Below are 22,063 nucleotides of genomic sequence, written 5' to 3' on the forward strand. Positions count from 1 at the left end.
ATACATCACATAAAAACATTTATCATGAAACATGCGTAAGCTAAGAAAGTAACAGTGGAATATCTATGTAATGAAACTATACAGTGGAATATCTATATAATTAAACTATACATATAAACTATACATCTATACTACTATGCTATACATATGTACTATGACGTGCTATGACTACATACAATGCAATTATAGTGCTGTCTACATAACATGCTATAAGTCTACAGAAATGCTATCTAAGGGGGTGGGGTAAGTGCTATGGGCCATGACCATGATGGAGTCTGAAAAGGTGGGTTTTCAGACTACGGCGGAAGATTGAGTGATGCTGCAGTTCTGACTGCAATGGGAAGTGCATTCCACAGTTTTGGAGCCAGAAGGGAGAAGAGTTTGGGACGTGTGGAGCGTTGTCCCTGCGTTTTTAGTGAGGGTACTTCCAGCTTCCCTGCGTTGGCTGATCTGAGTGCGCGGGAGGGTTTGTAGGGTTCGATCATACTTGCAAGATATGGGGGAGCCATACCTTTGGTTGATTTGAATGCAAGCATCAGAGTTTTGTATTCTGTGCGGGCAGCGACCGGGAGCCAGTGGAGGGAGCGGAGCAGGGGGAAGTTAAAGGGAGTTAAAGTTAAAGTTACTAGCATACGTACCATGAATGCGAACAATGTGGATAATGTCAATACAAACCCTGTTCAACACTAATTTACTTTCAAATAAAAATGTCTACTTCCTTTTACTATTTGAATTATGAGAAGATACCTGACTGCATCAGATTAGGCTCTTCAACAGGAAGTTGATTTGTTTTTAACTCTTTTTTGCGGTGGCAGGAAAGTGTAGTTAACCTTTGCCAGCCGATCCAGTGATTTTTCCTCATGTTCACATCCTGTTGACCAGCCTCCAGACCATCATTGTAACCATCGGCTATCATTAGCATTAGCTCATGCCGTTTACGCCAGAAACGTTTGTAATGTCGGGAGCGGTGAGAGACAAAATCACAAATGACATCCGAACTTTGAATGGCTGGTGATTACCATGGACAGCGCTCGTATTTCCAGAATTATATGGTGTGAAAATCCTACTTTGAACAGAAGTCTATGGGGCCGTGCAAAGATCCTAGTGCTGGAGGTGACGGAGGCGTTGCTTAGCAACAGCACCAATGTTAAAAGCTGATTTTCGGCCTAGCCACTTCATATACACTTCAAGGGGGATACGAATAAGTTCGTAAAAAGCAAATAACGTCCCATAGCTGGGGGTATGAATATGTTCGTACTTAGCAAAAACTAGTTAATTAAAAAAGAAACGCCAAAATAATAATAATAATAAGCAGAACCGGGTTTTGTAATGATAAGATTAGCAGAAACCCTATCAATTTCAAATCAATTAAATATGCACATGGTCGAGAGAGAAGGACCTTTCAGTTTGTCTGTGAAGAATCACTGTGTGAACATGATGGCTGACACATTCAAACTGGGAAATGGGACAACTTGAATAATCACTGGCAAGACAAGGTATCAACTACAGTAGTTTATAAATCTATCTGATAGAATAGAGTGAGTTACAAGACAGGGCATAAAAAGCACATCTGTGTCATTTGGGATTTTAGCTTTACCCATTAAAAAGCAGATATACAAGCTCATGTACTGTCTGCTATTTTATGAAACATCTTGAAAGTTTGAGAACTAGAAGGCACAAATTTGTAGAATCGGCCTCAGGCCTTAATGGGTTAAGATGGTGGTGGTCTGTGGCCAGCCCAAGTTCATATCATTCAATGTGGGGGTCCTTTATATAAAAGTATTTGAGAACCACTGTTTTAGGTAGAAACATACAACATACAACAAAGTCTTATGGTTGATATGTTCTGAGACGGGTACGTAGGCAAGGCTCAATGTATTCAGAAAACATGCACAAAGACCCGCACACCGTCTGCACTTGCAATACGAACACTTTATTTAGGCAACGTTTCTTAGGCAAAGACCTTCTTCAGGCATCTGCTGAATAATAGGTAGCCACATAGCTACATACATACACATAGACTAGGTAGAAAAATTTAAATACCTCAGGGGGAGCAAATCAGAAAGACAGAAAGGCTCTGAAAGACAGAGCCAGAGAGGGGCCCGCCGTCTAACCTCCCCAGCTTAGCCTGGTTCCAGTATGGACACTCCACAATGAGCCCTCTGTATCACTCGCATCACGCGTTTGCGGCGCGTGCACGCACACACGCACGCACGCACACACACGCACACACGCACACACACACACACACACACACACACAGTTTAAAGAGGGACTTCTCCCAGGCTCAGTGTAACACAACACACAATTATGGCTATATTCACCTAATTTAACCATGCCTCCCAGAATGCAACAGCAGAGGATTTAATGCCGCTCAACGCATTTTTGAAATGTCAGGAATGCACACAGCACAAGTTAAAGTAGACAATAATGTTGTAGTGAAGCTGGAGAATTCACTTTGTTTTGGGTTTTTGAGCGGTGCCTCCGCTCCATTACACAGCTACCGTATGCGTGTCCCTATGTATGTATGTACGTACGTACGGCCGTATGTACGTGTCCGAGCACGGACAGCTGCAACACCTAAAGTGGTCAGTAGAGTACAGCACAGAGTACACTACAGTACGAGCCCTGGACCCCAGGAACCCCCACACATTCCTGGAGTTAACTCTGTTATTTCTCGAAGATTATTTTCCAAAGAAAATCAAAGTACAGAACAGAGCACAGTACACTACATTGACTACAATACAGTACAGAGCACAGTACAGTAGAGTAACCAAAACAAAGAAATGTATAGCTGCACCGCTCAGTTCACACAGGTGTGATTTTTTTTATACCGGTAGATAGGTTAGCTATTAAACAAAGACCGGTGTTGCTTTGGATCACACCGGGAGAGACCCACATATCATCCATGATTTAAGTTAAAAAGCTGTTCTATGGATGCTCTGCAAGAGTCTGCATTATAGTCAGAAATGTATCATTGCATCTCCATATTTGAACGTTTTGTGTTTTTCTCTTTGTTGGTAAATTAAAGCCTATACTTGATCATCCAACACCGTCACACATACGGATCAAAAGTACCAGTTCTTCGTGCCGTGTTTTGAGCTTGTGGATCGACTGCTAGTAACAGTTTTGGATATATGAGGTTTCCACCCGACAGAGACATTATGTAATAAAACAAAGGGGAAAAAAAGAAAATCCTCAAATGTATGGGAGGAGGAGCCGACTGTTCTACCGGGAGAATAACATTTTGTTCAACTCTTGTGTTTATTTTGACAGCTAATTTAGATTTAGTTTAGTCAGTCTTTTGAATAAAACAAAACATTTTTTGTCACACTTTAGTCATCTGAAAGGTTAGTTTTTATTTAGTTGTCAACAATATGAACAATGCTTCAACATCAATGGACACTGGTCATCTGAGGGACATCTGGGCAGAGGAGCTGGGTTTTTCCATATCAGGTGTGTGTGTGTGTGTGTGTGTGTGTGTGTGTGTGTGTGTGTGTGTGTGTGTGCACTCTAGTTCATAATTCTATGAACAGAGACTTGCAGAGACTCGACTCAACTAAGATTTACACGTTAGTCTCTCCCATGTGTGAAAGATGTGGTACTGCTGAGTGATCTCTTATCAAGTAACAGCTAACTTGTAACCATCATGCTGGGCGATACTTGTTTGCTCAAGGGCCCCTCCCTCTCACCAAAGACAGGTGCTTAAGGCAGGCATGATTGTGACCAAAATATTGATTAAAATGACTAAACTGGAAGTCTCCCATCATCCCGATGTTTCAAGAGGTAGCTCAACCAAGATGCTTTCTATTATTGCAGGAATGGAGTAAGTTCGTCATCGCAGAACAGAATTCACAAAATAACTTCCAGAAAATGTGGAAGCCATTCCTGGCACTGATCAAAATAGATAAACTATTTCCACTATTGGTGGTACGATAGTATACGAAGTATTATGCTGTAAGGGCTGAAGGGTTTAAACATCTGGCAGTCTCATTCCTGCTTCGTCTGCATGAAAGGTGCTCGCACGCACAAGCACGCTCGCGCACACACACACACACACACACACACACACACACACACACACACACACACCTGTCTGCCATGTGACACCGGGTACGGTATACACTGAGTTCTTTTAAATAGCTTGTATTTGTACATTCTTCCTCACTGTTATTTCCTGGTGTGGAAGTTGGGAAGGAACGCAGCTGAACCATATTCCAAAACGCCACCATTATAGGCACTTTTGAAACCTTTTTCTTTTGCGCTAACGGCTACCTAGAGAGAGAGAGAGAGAGAGAGAGAAACAGGGAGGGGCACAGGTGCCAAATCGGTCCTCCCCATTCCACTTCATGCTCACCATCTGCAGCTGTCAAAACTAACTGTCTAAAACTAAACTGTCTGTCGGTCTGTCTGTCTGTCCTTTTCTTCTCAAATCCTTCCCTCTCCTTTTGTCTCCTGTCCAGCATTTCCTTTCTTCTCCTCTCCGCCTTTGCACTCCTCACTTATTACCTCCCTTTTCCTCTTCATCTCTCCTCTCCTCTTCATCTCTCCTGTCAACTCTGCTTTCATTTATTCTCCTCTCCTGCTTTCCACTCCTCTCCTCTCCTTTGGACTCTCCTCTCCCCAGCCCTCCCCAGTGGATTCATGGTCTAGACTCTAGACGGTAATGAAAAAGATACAACCCTCTCCTCATCACCCCTCTGTTCTCCACAGAGTTCCATCGTTATTTCTCCTCTGAAACATCTGCTGTGCTTTTTACCCAATCTGACTAGAAGCACTTTTGACGACAGAGCAACAAAAGAGAAATGCTCTCCTTAAAACCCATGAATGACTCCCATCTGTAGCTATTATCAACCACATGAAATGGGGACTCTTCCAAAACTGACAAAGCTGTCGGGAAACATCTGCTGAGTGCGCGTGTGTGTGCATGCGTGTGTGTGTGCATTTGTGTGTAGAGCATGTGAAAATGTGTCACTGAAATGTATTGAAAAGAGCCATCATGTCACTGATAATTATTCTCATTTACCCATGGAGCGCACGTGTGTGTGCACTGTGCACAGCAACAACACAACAACACAGCCAACTGACTAAAACCACCACAGACAAAACAATCTCTCTCACACAAACACTTCTCCAGCACTTATTGCAGTGTTTGGATGGAGGGATTACTTGATCCCATCTGGCTGAGGATCCCATCATCCTAACTCTTCCCAGGGTTTTCTGGCTCCCGCTCTGGCAGACTTTTATGAGCCAGGAGCGCTCTCTGTGTGTGTGTGTGTGTGTGTGTGTGTGTGCGTGAGAGAGACTATGCTTGTGAGAGCAAAATGTCCCCACAAGCATAGTAGAATTAGAGAAAAAGTCATTGTAAGGATGACTTTCCTGGTCCTCACAAGATCAATGGTAGTTGTATGGTTAAAAGAAAGATTCAGGTTGGGATTAGGGTTGGATGAGATATTTAGAGGTTAGGTTTAGGGGTTAGGGTTGGAGTAACGCCTGATTTATCTATCGATGGAGCCATGTGAAGAAAGTAGGCAATCTACAAGCTCATAACAGGTTGCAGATGTGGTGTGATGTGAGCTTGTAGATCAACTATTTGTGGTGTTTGACACCGTCGGAACTGCAGATCACAATTTAGACATTAGTTGTGTGCCGGTGTCACGCACCGGAAATGGCAGATCACAAGCCTATATTGATCGTCTATTTCCGGCTATCCTCACAAGTATAGTAAGACAAACTTGTGTTTCCGTGCGTGCATACGTGCGCGCGTGCGTGCGAGAGAGAGAGAGAGAGATGCACACAACCATGAAACCATCCAGTCATAAATTTCCAATCTACTCTAGCTCTCACAGCCAAGGACAAAAGAACCAACGGCCTCCAAGAAAACCTTCTCTAAAACGTCTCTCGTTTGTCTAGTCGTCCATTCAGCCGCGCCGCGGGAACCTCTCAGCTCATCGGAATCCCCCCCGACCCGTATTTATAATCACCCCCACCCCCCAAACCTCCTTTGCCTCCATTTCTTAAATTCTTCTCTCTCCGTTCTCCAGACATTCCTCGCTGCTCCCCTGGTACAGACAGATTTTTTGGCAGAGGACTCATTTTCCCAGAACCTTCGGTTGCCAATCAGGGCAGGGAGCACGACAGAGGGGATACAGCCCTATACTTCATAATATAGTCGCTGTCGAGCAGAACCTCTTATCTTCTTTGTAGGAAGATTAGGGGTTTAATTTACGAAAAGAAAATCACACAGTGTCACATCTAAAGTAGCAGATCCGGAACACAAGCTTAAAGTGCAAGACCACTTTTTTTTAGGTTTGGGTTGTGTAGTTACCTTGCCATGATGTAACTCCAAATGTGGACAAGAAATCAAAAATAATTGCTCCAGTGATTAGAAATTGATCATTTAAAATATGCTCCTCATTGACTTACATTGTATGCTGAAACAGCTCTCAAAGTCACTCTTTTAGTATAGCCTCGGAAACCCAGACGTTTACTCTTTTAGTAGCCTATGTAAACAAGCACAAAGTTGATTCAGAATCAGACAATATATAGAGATAGAATCCCTATTCTGTGGGGAACAAACGCACAAGGGTATTGAGCCATTGTTGTCAAAAGGTTTTGGTGTAGACTCTACACTGTAGAGAGGGAAAAGGACCGGTTACAGAGTCAACGGTCAAATTGACTAAGTATTGACCCTGATGCCTGAAACGAGCACAAAACCCCACAGGAGTGCGCCACATTCGTCTCTCTGTCAAATTCCCTATATACCTGCTGCTCGCCTCTCATTGAAAATGAATGACAAAATGCACTTCCTGTCTTAAAAGCCCTTAACCCATTAAGACGGATTTAAAAAAGAATCCCAATGATTTTCTTAGGAAAAAGGGAAAAAAAGTGTTTCTATATTAGTGTTTCTCAAACAGCCCCATCTCAAAATATTTGTTCCATGGAGGCCCAGAAGCTAAGTTTTGAGTTTAAAATGCTAGTTTTAAAAACATCTTGTATAACTGCTGTGTTTTTAATAAAATTATGCAGATGCTTTCCCGGATTGAATGGGTTAACATTAACAAACAAACACTGAACATTCTACTGTGTATCTGAAATGCTGTTAAACTGCACTAGATACAGTCCTGTAGTGTAAAACACTATTAGTCAAGCTGAAAAAGCACTCGGAATAATAATGAACAATTTGTTTAGCCATTTATTTTCTTTATTTCCCTGACTATAGCTCCAGGGTCTCTTGGGACAGTGTTGTATTGTGCTCAAGACATGGAACACATCCCAGTAGATCTGTACATAATCTGATAAGGATTCATAATCCCTGTTAAATTGTGTAAGCATATACATGTGTTTGTGACACCACGTGCCCTTCCTCCGCGTCAGGATACTGCGGGCTCATCGACACAGGATGTCCATGTTCAACAAGTAGAATCTGCTGCTTGCTAGATTGTGTTTTCCATCTTCATCTTCCTATCCCGTCTACTTCTGTATCAGTTATTCCATCATTGGAATATCTTACAATGATTACTGTGGTTTGTGCAAAGGTATATTATCGAGTCGACGTCGGCCAGAAACCTTGTGAAATGTTTTCAATACTCAAAATCTTGAACGACTTGTTAAATATTTGGAATAATCTTGAGAGTTTTTAAACACAAAGCTAATGGGCCTGGGGGTCCCTGGCACCAAATGCTTCCATATGGTGGGTCCGCAACTAAATACAAATAATTGTGGGGATTCTTGACATGAAGATGTCAGAGAATAAATAGTTAAAATCATTATTCTCTACACTCCATTGGTGAGAGGTGTACACTGTACAGTACAGTATGTCTTCCCTGGTGAATTGATATACAACCCATTGTTTGATAACGCTTCCCTCCGCCAACACACTATCAGTGTGTCACACGCCACGGGAAGGAGAAACGTGTAAACACGCCACGCTAAGCCAAAATGCTGCTCTGTCCATCAAGCAGCCTATTTTCTGGCATAAAAGCATGAGTCAGAGGATGAGCCATGCTCTTGTGGGAAACTCCACAAAAGAACTGCATGTGTGTGTGTGTGTGTGTGTGTGTGTGTGTGTGTGTGTGTGTGTGTGTGTGTGTGTGTCATATACTGCATTGAAAAACACTTATTACAAGGGCACATTGTGCATAATCTCCCACTCATGTGTGTCGGACGCCTGTTGTTCACGAATACATTTCCTTAAAACAAATTGATATATCAAATAATTCTCTTGTGCGTTTTCTTCACAAAACACACAATCGATATGTATCAAGCCCAAGTAATTAACTAATTTACTGCAAAGGAGGACTTTTGACAACTTTTTTTGTTCTGATGATAGTGTCAAACTAGAACTGCACTCTGTCGAGTGCATACTTGCTTGTTGCACACTAGTAGGCCATAAATGGCCAACTAGTGCGCAAGCAGAGCGCGCATGTACCAAATTGTGCCTGATCTGCTGGGACCAGAGTACGTGGTGTGTATCATTTAGAGCTAGTCATACATCAAATCTGTGCCCGGATTGCTGGACCAATGATGACGAAATGACCATATTTCTTACATACACACCACGTACTCTGGTCCCAGCAGATCAGGCACAATTTGGTAAATTATTTTTTATTGATTATGTATATAGTATACGTATGACTAGCTCTAAATGATGACGTAAGAAATATATATAGTATATATATAGTATATAGGCATATACTATATATGTATACATATATACTCTATACTCTATACTCTATACTGTATAAAGTGTGTAGTTGTAAGTTGATTAGCGGTATTCTGTGATCGGCCTGGTCCAAAAACCGTGACAGCCGTTCCGCCATTTCAGGACCCCCCCAGAAAAACATCAAATCTGTGCCCGTATTGCTGGACCAATGATGACGAAATGACCATATTTCTTACGTCATCATTTAGAGCTAAATGATGACGTAAGAAATATATATAGTATATATATAGTATATAGGCATATACTATATATGTATACATATATACTCTATACTCTATACTGTATAAAGTGTGTAGTTGTAAGTTGATTAGCGGTATTCTGTGATCGGCCTGGTCCAAAAACCGTGACAGCCGTTCCGCCATTTCAGGACCCCCCCAGAAAAACATCAAATCTGTGCCCGTATTGCTGGACCAATGATGACGAAATGACCATATTTCTTACGTCATCATTTAGAGCTAGTCATACACATACGTGTATGACTAGCTCTAAATGATGACGTAAGAAATACGTGTATGACTAGCTCTAAATGATGACGTAAGAAATATGGTCATTTCGTCATCATTGGTCCAGCAATACGGGCACAGATTTGATGTTTTTCTGGGGGGGGTCCTGAAATGGCGGAACGGCTGTCACGACAAATGGACCAGGCCGATCACATTACTTGCGCGCTCTGCTTGCGCAAGTAACAAGTCTATGAAGCCATCTATGAAAAGGTTTAATAGTAGTAGGGGGTCCCTGTGTCATCTCTCTCAGCTAAGGTGTCCTTGCCTTGAAAAACATTGAAGACCAATCAATTATAAGTGACACAGAGCAGACACACTAGCTGAATGTTCATTGAACGACATCCTTGAGTTACGATCATGACATTCCAGCAGGAAATTCCTTCAATGAGGAGGAGGAGGATGCTACAACCAGTGCACAACATCCCTCCTCTCACGCTCTCTTTCTTATATACATTCTCTCATCCAAGGGCATGGATGGAAGGTCAGCCATGGTCCTTGCAGGTCCACAACATGCCAGGCCCACACATGATGCACACGCTCCACCAGCTAGCTACACAGCTAAACAGTGCTTCTCAAACCCTGTCAAGGACTCCCCTAAAAAGGACCCTCATCTGAACTTGTAAATTTGCCTTTTAGCCTACGCAATTGGGTTAAAGGGGTCAAAGTTTGACCCCCCCTTTTTTGTATACGTTTTTGGGGGCTTGTTTGCCTTTATTGGGAAGACACACAGCAAAGTTTGTCGGGATCGGGACTCAAACCCGCGACACACTGTCATGCTGGATTACCAGCCAAGATGCCTGCTGGACCGCTAAGCCAGCCCAGGCCATTTGACCCCTTTTTAACCTGACTTTAAGCTAGTTTTACCATCAAACTGCTCCTCATTTCACTGCCGACCACTTGACCCCACAAGGACCCCCAGTAACCCCACTTTGAGAATGGTGAAGTAAACAATGAAGTCCTGGGTTATCAGAGCTTGTCTGTAGCAGAGTTAGTCATGGACAGATTGGACTACAGACAACACCGAGTCAGCTGGTACACACAGTCCAGATGGCCTGAACAGAGCTGATGCAGGTGTTAACATGAGGTAATCAGCCTCGGCCGGCCTGGGACACTGATGGGGCCCCCTATATAAACCCTGATTCTTCTTTACAGGCCCCCTAAGGCCCTACCTCATCTAACATTCTGTCTGGTAAATAAAATGGTAAGTATAACATCTTTCACCAAAGCAATTTACTTTTTTTTTAATCATTACCGGTATTATTATTATCATTTTATTATTGGGTGCTTGATAAGTACATTTTACATCAAAGTGCTTTAGGAATGTGCATTATATTGACCCGTGTACTTAAAGATGGAGTGCCGTGATTTTTTTCCACCCTAAAACATGATCATCAGGTCTTATTGTTATACAAGGAGGTATCATTTTTTCCAAAAAGTGTGCACACTCTTTTCTCGGAAACTATGGCGCTGTCCGTGGTTTTGAACATAACGCTGATGTTCGGAGGTCATTGGAACATTGGCGTTTTCTTTAGAAGCTAAGATGGAACCCAAAACCGGACACGGGTTATAGTGGAATTGATTCTCATCATGTGGCACCCAAGCACCACCACTTTCGTCCACCAGGTGGCACTCAATGTGCCCTGAGGCCCATTCTAACAATGTCTTCTAAAAGTTTTCTGGAGAAGAAAAAAAGAAAGAAAATCGGTGGTGCTCAAAGTTTTTCATGTGAAGGACCCCCAACATGATATGGATTTAAAGATTTTTTCACAAATAGCAGATCTACAAGTTCATAGCATGGCACAAGTGTCAAACCGGGTGGGAACCTTCTGACGATACCAAGACGGACGCTCTAGTGAATACAATCAGTATTTACATGCGTTACTGCTGCTGACATGGACTGTTTCAACGGCAAGATGGGGAAAATAGAGAGGAAACGGCTGCTGGAGAAGCAGAAGTGTAGTTCATAGAACTACACTTAAATACTTAAACTAAACAAAAAGCCTGCAAATCATAAAGCCTCCCTTGTATGGCTTCATCCATCCAACAGGTGGTATCATCATTCTTATTGTGTGCACATGTGAGCACACATGCATGGCATGCACCCATAATAAAGGATAACGATGTGGAATGTGCAAGCGCAGGTCTGTGGTGGTGAATGTGATGTCATTTGGAAAGCAGCGAGTGGCGGCGCCAGCCAAGTGAACACGCACAGTTTTCTTTTTCTTTCTTTCTTTCAAACAGTCAAATCCTTTAGTGTTCAATTGTAACTCTGTGTGTGTACGAGTTAAATTAAGAGAGAGAGACGTGGAGTTACAAAAGAGTCCATCCCTGAGAGAAAAACAACAACAACAACAACAAATGGCCAGGGTGGATCAATATCCAGTTACTAATGAGTGTAGTTATTGACACGCCTGCAGCCCTATATGTTCTCCCAGGCTGGCCTCAGTGTCTACTGTTAAACTGAACACTGTATTACATTCACACACAACGCAGAGAGACAGAGAGAGCAGACAGATACATATGCTGGCAAACATCCACAGCAGACAGTGCCATATCATCTGGCTACAGAACCTTGTGACACACATGGTGTGTGTGACTGTGTGTATATGTACAGTATATGGATATGAGAGTGTATGTGACAGAGGTAAGGCACATAGGGGATATAGGGGACTGTGTGTGTGTGTGTGTGTGTGTGTGTGTGTGTGTGTGTGTGTTTTTTTCTTTCTATACTTGTGGGAGCCAAATGCCCCCACAAGTATAGTAGATAAATAGATAAGATATAGTAGGCCTATAAGTTATTTTGAGGGCCTGTCAGGTGTCCAAAACATTCTTACCGAAGTAGTCGGCCCTGGGCTGAGCGTCCATCTCCTTCTCCAGGCGGTCAGTGATGGCCTCCAACTTGATCTCGGCGGCGGAAGGCCCCTGCTCGGGCTGCTGCACGTGGACAGTCTGGCAGGGCAGTTTGACGGGCCTGGAGGCGGAGGGACCGGAGCCCTCAGGCTCGGCTCGGCCCTGGCCCGGACCATGGCCGATGGCCGGTTGAATGACATATCCGTGGGCCAAGGCTGTGGCCGGGACCTGTGATTCAGGGGCCGTGGAGATGGAAAGCACAGGAGATGATGATGATGATGGCACTGCTGCGTGAGCCAGGGAGACTGTGGAGGTCTGTGGCAGGCCGTTCTGGTTGGTGGAGGAGGGTCGGGACGAGTGCGTGGCTGGGGATGGCGTTGTTGCTGACATGGGCTGGAGTGGAAGGTAAGGTTATTAATAATTATAGTTCAACTAAAACTTAACCAAATAACGAAAACTGGAATTGGAAGAACATTTTCTTTAACAAACTAAAATATAACGAACTAAAGTATGTTTTGTCATTCAATATTTCATACAAATGTCACAAGAATAATAACCTTGGTGGAAGGCTGGTGATGGTGGAGGTCAGTGAAGGCACTCGAAGGCATGACGAGGTCGGCCTTCCCCGCCGGGCCAGACGCCTCTCCTCCTCCCCCCCAGACCCTGGCCAGAGAGCCAGCCACCGATGCGGGAGGACTCATCCTCACCGGCGGGGTGGCGGCCCGGCTCTGGCTCTGGCTGGAGCTTGGAGACGGGAGACTGCTGCTGGATGATGAGGGAGATGGAGACAGCCGCTGGGGCTGCTGCTGATGAGAGGGGCTGCTGCTCCCAGACCCAGGAGAAGAAGATATTCCAGGCGATGACGCCGGTGAGGGCTGACTTCCTCTGGAAGGGGCCCAGGCTGCACCAGGCGGGCTGAGACTAGGCGCACTGTGGTGGGGCGCGTTTCCTGGGGTGGGGGGAGTCGGACTAGGGGTCTGCTGTGGCGGCTGCTGGTAAGAATGTGGCTCAAAGCGCTCCTTATTATCGTAATTGTTTCCGTAGCCATGTGCCCTGCTGGCTGGCAGCTCCGTCTGGACGCCCGGGTGTTGTTTCTGGGCGTCATAGGCCGAGTACTGACCCCCACCACCGCCGCCCACCGCGGTGCCACTGACCGGGCCGGAGAGGATCGGGGGTTTGGCCGCAGTCTCACCCGCCTGTCTGTAGCTGTTGATGGGCGGACGGTCTTTAGTGTAGTACCCGCTGCTGCTGCTGCTGCTGTTGTTGTGGCCGCCGTTCATTCTCAACGCCAAGGTGTTCTTGGCCATTTCTTCCTGTTGCTTCTGCATGTGGATTTTGGTCATTTTCGTGGCGAACACTTTGCGGGTCTCCTCGAAGTCCGGGTTGTTCCCCGCGTCTCTCTTCATGCGGAACAAGCCGTCTCTGGACGCCTCGTACATGTTCAGGTCTTCAATGAACTTACTCGCCTCGAGACCCAAATCCTCGTATTTATCCATCTTGGAAGAAAAGGTATATCCTGCCGGTTGCTCGAGTTAGTCAATAATAATCACAAAGCAATGTTTTGGTATTAAAACATAAAAAAATAAATAGAATTTTTAAAAGTCACACAACTGAAGTTCTATAGTTCCCAGGCAGCACCGGTTTTATTTGTTTTCTGACGTGGAGGAATGAATCCACGGTCCAAGTTGAAGTGCGACTGTCTGTCTGCTGTGCCAGTGCCTCCGTCTCTACAACTTTCACGTCCCTTTGAAACCTGGACAAAAGTAAAGTAAAGCCTCCTCTCCTCGGTGTGTTTACGTCCGCTCAGCTCAGCAGGACAGGACGCCTTGTGTTCGGTTTGTAAAAAAGGCTGCTTCCGAAATCCGAATTCAGATCCGATAGCCTGCCTGCACGACCCCCGAACTCTCACTGAACCCCCTTAACTTTTACTTCACAGATTCCACTTGAGTTTCTTCTTATAGCGCTGAGTTCGGAGGAGAGAGAACCTTCATTCAAAACTTTTTGTCCCCTTCTCACTTTGTAACTCTCTGTAAGCGCAGTGAGTGAGCGTCTGTGTCATCTCCCGCAGGTCACTGAAATCCACTGGCGAGATGATCATTCACAGCTGAATAAATAGTGATCCGAACTATGGAAGCCGGAGTGTGGACTGTGGATCAGAGTCGTGTGTGTGAAAGAGAGAGGGGAGGACGAACCCAACGTGGCCAGTGGACCGTGCAATGCAGTGCGCACCATGGTTGTTGTTGCTGTGTGTGTGTGTGTGTGTGTGTGTGTGTGTGTGTGTGTGTGTGTGTGTTTAAAGGCACAGCGCTCCAAATCTGCACTGTAAAAAATCCTCAACTCTCACGACAACATGATTCAACAATATAAACTAAGCTGTTATAGTTTTTAAGTTCCAGACAGTCAGAGCTGTATCAGATCAGTTCCAAATCTGAGTTTTCAAACTCAAGACATGACATTTCTGAAGCTATAGTCTTTTTCTTTCTTTCTTTCTATTATTATTATTATTATTATTATTATTATTATCATCATTTCTTTTTTTTTGGGTGGGAGGGAGGTGTTAAGATTAGACTTTATGATTAGAATCAGGCTCTATAGTAAAGCAATGGTAATTTATTAACCTAAAACAAGGTCAGGCAGGCTGGCCACACATACCATGCAGGCAGGTAAAGTATTCATGGTTCAGTGATCGACGTGCCATCATTAGACCAGTGGTTGTCAAACATTTCCATGTCAAAGACAGCCTGCTTTGGCAATGTAAACGTATGTTTTCTCATGCCAATAAAGCCCTTTGAATTTAATTGAATTGACAGCCACAATTATATTGTATTTTGCCCCAGACCCCCATTTGAAAAGAGTGGCCCCCAGAAAAGAAGATTTGTCAACATTATTTTGTCAATTATTATTTATTATTCAAATTAGCTGATCAATGGCTTAAGAAGTGTTGAACCTGTTCATTTATCATGGGGACCCAGGGGGTTTATCATGTGCTGCAGCCTCTGCCTCAGGTTGCAGCGTTCAGAATACGGGTTTTAAACTTTTATGCTGTTCAGACTGGGTTTTATGGGTACATCTCCCATTATTGGCTTAGAACTATAGGCAACCTATGGCAGCCAATGGCTACGTTGGAAAATAACGAAGTACAATTACTTCGTTACTGTACTTAAGTACACGTTTTGAGAATTTGTACTTTTATTTACTATTTTTATTTTGCTGTACTTTTACTTTTACTTCGTTACATTTACAATAAAAAAATCGTACTTTTAATCCGCTACATTAAAATTGGACACCTTTCGTTACTCGCTACACATTTCCGCGCAAAATATGCGAAATATGCGGGGCTCGCTTGATCGCCTCACTCATTCGTTCACATCAAGGGGCTGCTTCAAAACGCCACTGAGAAACTTCCACTGACATGAATAGCGGAGGGGCGGAGCTTCGCGCCAGATCAGTATCTATCCTTTTAATACTCTATGGTTCACATTCACGCAGAAGCATGTTGGTCCGGTGAAAAAGCTGGACAGAAGCGCCCGTCTATATCTCTCTCGCTCTCTCTCTCTGGTGCCGTGAATAAATTACAGCGAGCCGTGGTGTGTGTGTGTGTGTGTGTGTGTGTGTGTGTGTGTGTGTGTGTGTGTGTGTGTGACGTGCGCTGCATCTGCTGATTATATTGCAGTTCTGTTTTCGTCACATACACAGCTTAACGTCAGGAACGTTACACTCACCGATCCAGGTGATTGCAATAATAATCACTGTAGGCCTAGTGCCCTAGTCTTACCGTGCATTGCATGTAAACGTCTGTCAAACGGGATGGTTGTTAAAGTTGATATCGGTTTTAACTTTCTCCCCCAATAATGTAATCCACATTTGTGCATAGGCCTATAGCCTACTGTAGGCTTTTTTGACTAGATTTAGAAGACATTTTCAAGCTCTTGCTACTGAAATGACCGATTATTTTTATGGAGAAATCATTTACATGCATCTCAATGGGAGACAGTTTGCCCTCACAGAGTGGAGTGGATGGGGCTTAAATAGTGAAGGACTAATTATAATGCGTGAATTCACGCAATTATGTCTGTTTTGCAAATTGCAATGGCTCTCCCCATTCTCCCCTAAATGACTGTCTACCCCCATCTGAAATATATTTTTGTGTGAGCTGCTTGCAACCTGAGTTGTTTGTAATGTTTGTAATGATAGTAAACACAAACATTGTCCTAACACAAACATTAAATGCCATTGATAATGAATGGCCAGTTTCTAGTGTTTATCCCAACACAAACATTAAATGCCATTGATAATGAATGGCCAGTTTCTAGTGTTTATCCCAACACAAACATTAAATGCCATTGGCCAGTTTCAAGACGAGTGTTGAAATAAAGCCACTGTTGGACTTAATTTCTTTGTAAGCATTTTGAAAAGCATGTTGTACTTTTTACTTGTACTTTGTACTTGTACTTTGTAATTTTTACTTTTATACTTAAGTACATTTTACACCGGGTACTTTTAGTACTTTTAATACATTTAATTTGAGGTACTTTTGTACTTTTACTTAAGTAACTTTCTCAATGGGTACTTTGTACTTTTACTTAAGTAATTTTCAAGTAGAGAATCAGTACTTCTACTTAAGTAAAATAAGTTTGTACTTTTTCCACCACTGACGTTTACATGGACAGTTAAATCCCCTTTTCATTCAGAATAAAAGTTAAATCCTATTAAACGTTGTCATGTAAACACCTACAAAAACTTAAATCGGAATGAAAATGGCCAATCTGATTTAAACTTAGATCTGATGTAATTGACCGGTTTATTCAATTTTTAAATCCTATTGAAACAATTGTGGACTCATGTAAACACTCATTCGGATTTAAGTTCATTCTGGTCTTTCTGTGCATGCTTGTTTCCATGTACTTGGTATGGCTATATTATGCTATTGTTTTGCGATTCATTATAAGAAACTAGACATGTTTAATTTCACATCTCTGAGAGCAACCTCTCATAAGCTACAGGATACATCAAATATAAAGTAATATGGCATAAAAGTGTTTTTAAATTATTATTATTATTATTTTGTTTTACCTGAAATGTAGTGGAGTAGAAGTAAAAGTATTGGAAATTGGAAATACTCAAGTAAAGTAGAAATACCTAATTTTTTTACTTTAGTAGAGTACTAAAGTAAATGTACTTTCCACCACTGGACGTAAACATATCCACCCCGCCCCCTATCCAATCAGAGGCCTTCCCAGCCCCAAACCTGCAGATGTGGAATGAAATAATGGCATTTAAAAGTATATTGTCCATAAACACTCATTCGGAATGACCATTTCCCATGTAAACAAGCAGCAAAAAACTTACTTCTGAATTAATTCATTCTGAAGTTTTCATTCTGAATGAAAAAGCCCTCATGTAACTGCAGCCAATGATGAAAACCTTTGGTCGCTAGAGGTAGATGAACATGTTGTCCAGCCGCTTTTCAAGCAGCTGGCAAAAAATAAAATAAACGGGTGATATTGCTTAAACATGTTGAGTTATCAAGGGAGATGGGCTGAAGGAGGGGAGGGGGCATATTTACAATAGCCACCCCCCACCCAGTTTCGGGTGAGTGATGTCACACATTCCTCTCTCTCTCGATGTCCATGGAAAACAAACAGGCTTTATAGGAACCGGTGGTCCCCTCTGAGACCCTCCTTTCCATTGTATCCTATCCTGGTCGGAAGGTTAGGCTGGGGGGGGGGGGTTACACGTTTGGTCTGTGCATAGTGCAGGAGGAGGGTTAGGTGGACTCTGGAAAAAGCCCCCCCCCCCCACTCTGGGCAAAGGCACAAGTGACAGATTCACTCATTTGTATAGCCTTGATGGGGGAATTTGGTGCAATTACGGTCTTTAGCGCCTTTATTCAAAGTACTTTACAATGTGCTGCAGTGTTCACCCATTCACACAAACGGTTGGCGGAGAAAACCATGAAAGGCTACTAAAACAAAGTTGAAGTGGTTGCTTTACCTCCTGAACCATTGAGGCCCTTTGCTTGTAGCCTGCGTCTGGCTTTAGCCAGGCTACTTTGCTTGCTCCTCACACTAGGTCTGTAACTCTTGAGAGTGTACAAATTTGGTTTCCATTTGGTTCCATATGTACACCCTCAAGAGTTAACCCTGCAGATTGTATAGTGTGTATGTTGGGGTAAAAAAAAAAAAAAAAACACGTGTGAAATGAAGGGCGCTCTTTTCATCATACATCATCTCATTCTGGCCAAATTGCATCCTCACTTTTCCGTCTTCAATTTTCTGCTCTCACTTTTATCTTCAGCCAATCAAATCATCGGTATGGGGTGATCAGCCAATTACAAGCCAATGTTTGTGTTCACACAAACCCGGAAAGCTGGCCATATAGGAGGGGACATATAGAATGTTTTCATCTGACACCAACAACGCACAACAGTGGCAGTGGTGTGAGGAAGCATGGGGCCAGTGTGCGAAGCACCCCGGGCCTCCAGGCTGTGTGATGGGGTTGTAATTGCAACCGACTGTTTATAAGGCACAACCATCTGTACATTGAGGAAGCTGCCGCCACAACACAGCCTGTCCTCCCAGTGTGAGGCCTAAGCCGCCCAACCTTGTTTACGACATTTCTCACGCATAGACCCTAATCCGCCATCATCATCAGACATACACTGGATATATCCTCAGTCTGTTCATTTAACTCTAGAGAATGGTACAAAATGTAACCGGTCCATTCGTTTATACTGTACGTCCGTTTGTACATTATCAGAGTAACAAATGGATTTTAACCACCACTCTAGACTTGGTAAACTGGACCTGAGTAGACTGTGCTTTTTCCCCATCCACACCAAATCTCTTCCCCCAAAATAGCTTTTACTTAAGTACTGTAAGTTCAATTTTGAGGTATGTGTACTTGAGTATTTACAAATTTCAGTACTTTTACTTGTACTCCATTACATCTAAGATCCAAATATTGTACTTTTACTCCACTACATTTATTTGAAACTAGTTGGTTTGTAGATTGTGATTACCGTTACAAAACAGCCCTATATACATTTCGGCCATTTGAAAATAGTCGATCTACGAGCTTGTAGATCTGCTATTTTCAAAAATGTATTACATTTGAGAACTTTAAATGGGACATTCTGCACTGTGAGTTTTACTTTTGGTACTTTCAGTACATTTTTAATACTTTTGTACTTTTACTCAAGTAAATGTTGAATTCCGGACTTTATTGCGGTATTGATACTTTTATTTAAGTAAAGAAGTTTTGTAATGGGATAGTAACTGTTGTTATTTATTTTCTTTATATACGGTACTTTATTGTCCAATATTACTGTGTGTGAGTGTGTGTGTGTGTGTGTGTATGTGTGTTTGTGTGTGTGTGTGTGTGTGTGTGTGTGTGTGTGAAAAGATTTTAGCCTAGTCTGTTACTCAGCCCCACAGTTCAGACGGAAAACGTGAGGTCACTCTGGATTTTACTGCTAATGCTAATGAGCACACAGGAACATGTCAACGCTCATTTTCTGTTGGCTAAGTGTGCTGTTAACACCTCATTAAATTCCTTTATTTATTTTAGGATTTTTTAATGCAAGACAGACAAAAAAGACAAAGAAGACATACAATAGGACAGAAACATCAACAGTAAAAAAAAAAAAAAACAAGAGGTCATGGGATGTACAACAGCAGCAATACATATTACATTTTTTGGATTTGTTACATTCAATGACAACTGCAAGGACACCACCCATATTCACTCCACATCCACCCCCCCAGCTACTGTAAGTACTCTGTCCATTTCTCCCATCTTCTTTCACCCAGCTCTTTTTGCAGTCTTAACGAATAGGTCATCTGTTCTAGGTGATGCAGTTGTTTCACAATGTTGATAAATAGGTCGGCAGTAGGACAGTTCTTTTGTAACCAATTTCTTGTAATAGCTTTTTTGCTTGCTACAAGTAGAATCTTAAGTAAGTAGGAGTCATCCCGATTTAGCCCGTCTGGGAGTTGTCTTAGGTACAAAGATGTGAATGTATCATCTATTCTAAAACCCATAATGTTTGAGATAAGTGTTGTCACTTCCTTCCAAAATGGTTGAATTACAGGACAAGACCAGAAGACATGTGCATGATCAACCACTGTATCTCCACATTCTCTCCAACAGTCCATATGGTTGCCAGTCTGTTTGGACTTCTGTTTTGGAGTAATAAAGAAGCGAATCTGGTTTTTCCAACAAAAGTCTCTCCAAGTCAAGGAATTAGTGGTCGTTGATTGCGTTTCCCATATATTCATCCATACTTCATCACTTATATCAATGCCCAACTCTTTTTCCCATCGCTCTTTCACATATATTGTAGAGTCCTTTTTCAACGACATAAGTCCATTATTGTATAGTTTACTTACAAGACCCCTGTTGCTTCCTGAGCCATAAGCATTTGTAAATACAGTGATTAGGCTTGTTGTAATACCTGGAGTAGACCCTTTTACCTTTTTACTAAAATAATCCCTTACCTGCAAATATCTGAAAAAGTCCTGGTTAGCCAACCCATATTTCTGCTTTAGGTTTTCAAAACTGTCAATATTTCCATTTTTAATCATAGTACATATAGAAGTGATGCCATTGTGGTGCCATTGTTTATACCTATTGTCCCTCCCTCTGAAGCTGGAAGTGTTTAACAACTTCTAGCCATATTTTGAACGATAAATGAACCCACTGACTCCTTGTCTGAAACATTCCTTTCTCTCTGTCAGTGCAACCTAATAGCGACTGTATTGGTACATCCATCAGGGATAACTCTATGCTTTTCCATTTTGCAATGTAGGGTCGGTTACACCAATATACCAAGGGTCTTAGCTGAGCTGCTAGATAATAGTCCCTTAAAGATGGGAGAGACATGCCTCCTCTCTCTCGGGGCAGTTGTAGGGTAGAAAATTTCACCCTTGGCCTTTTTGTATCCCAAATAAAACGTGAGATATGTTTATTCCATTGAATTGTTTTAAAGGTATTTCTACAGGCAGTGACAAAAAAGGTATAATAATCTGGGTAAAATTACCATTTTGACTGCTCTTATTCTGCTACCTAAATCGAGAGCACGTTTAATGTTTAACGTGTAACGTGTAATGACATAGGAGAGGATACGCATTTATTGACATAGGAGAGGATACGCATTTATTTACCAAAAATAAAACAAGTATTTAAACTCGTTTGAGCTACTGTACACACAATCTGGCAGCTGGGTGAGTTGAGTTATGGTTATTAATTTGGTATGGGCAACACGGTGGCTTTAGATTTGTTTATACAAAGACAACTAGGTCCACTGTTTTAGTGTTTGATACCTATCCAATGCCGTCATTGCCCAATGACCCACACTGTGGGCTGCTAGGGCTCGAGTGGTTAAAGTTGCCCTCTATGGCTGAGACCACGGAACCCCGTTTTGTGCACTGGACTGGCTGGGCCCCATCTGTTGTGACACGCCGTTACACAGCATCATCATTTACGTCAACCCCTTGGGTGAGAAGGTGTTGTAGTTACTCGCAGCACGTACCAGAGCCTTTGTTTATCAGGACAACATAATACCTTCACAAAGCCATGCAAACCCTGGAGCATCCAGCCTGGGTGACTGTCGCTAAGGAGAGGTAAACATTTAAATCCACGTATGTGCAGAGATGACTAAATAAAACCCCCGTCCATACAATGAGCTCACAAAATACTGTACTCCACTGCTCCAGTATTATAGCCACAGATGATCCGATTACTGCTCCTGACGTCACGTCACTAACATTTACAATGAGTTCCACTGTAATAAGGTGATATAAGCTTGTGAAACAGGGTGTGTGTGTCTCTTTGACCTAACACATTGAAACTGGGAAAGCATGCGTGTCATTTTCAATTTCTTGTGTTGGCTATTCCAAAATAGCAGATAAACAAGCTCACTGCACGTCACTTTGTGCCACGCTGTGAGCTTGTAGATCTGTGTACACACACACACACACACACA

At 42.7% G+C, this 22,063-nt stretch overlaps 1 protein-coding gene across 2 annotated transcripts in view; it reads right to left on the reverse strand.

Moving 5' to 3' along the window:
- limd1a (LIM domains containing 1a) overlaps positions 1 to 14,236 on the reverse strand; it is a 38,939-nt gene extending 24,703 nt beyond the window's left edge. For both annotated transcript variants that reach the window (XM_083761609.1, XM_083761608.1), the window contains exons 1-2: positions 12,636 to 14,236; positions 12,063 to 12,471 (exon numbers count right to left, since the gene is read on the reverse strand). In XM_083761609.1, coding sequence (XP_083617735.1) covers positions 12,063 to 12,471; positions 12,636 to 13,574 — 1,348 coding nt within the window. In that variant the 5' untranslated portion in view covers positions 13,575 to 14,236. The remainder of the gene's footprint in view (positions 1 to 12,062; positions 12,472 to 12,635) is intronic.
- Between the last annotated feature and the right edge of the window lie 7,827 nt (positions 14,237 to 22,063).

This window comes from Protomyctophum parallelum (assembly GCF_964188405.1).
Source record: "Protomyctophum parallelum genome assembly, chromosome: 3".
Lineage (NCBI taxonomy): Eukaryota > Metazoa > Chordata > Actinopteri > Myctophiformes > Myctophidae > Protomyctophum > Protomyctophum parallelum.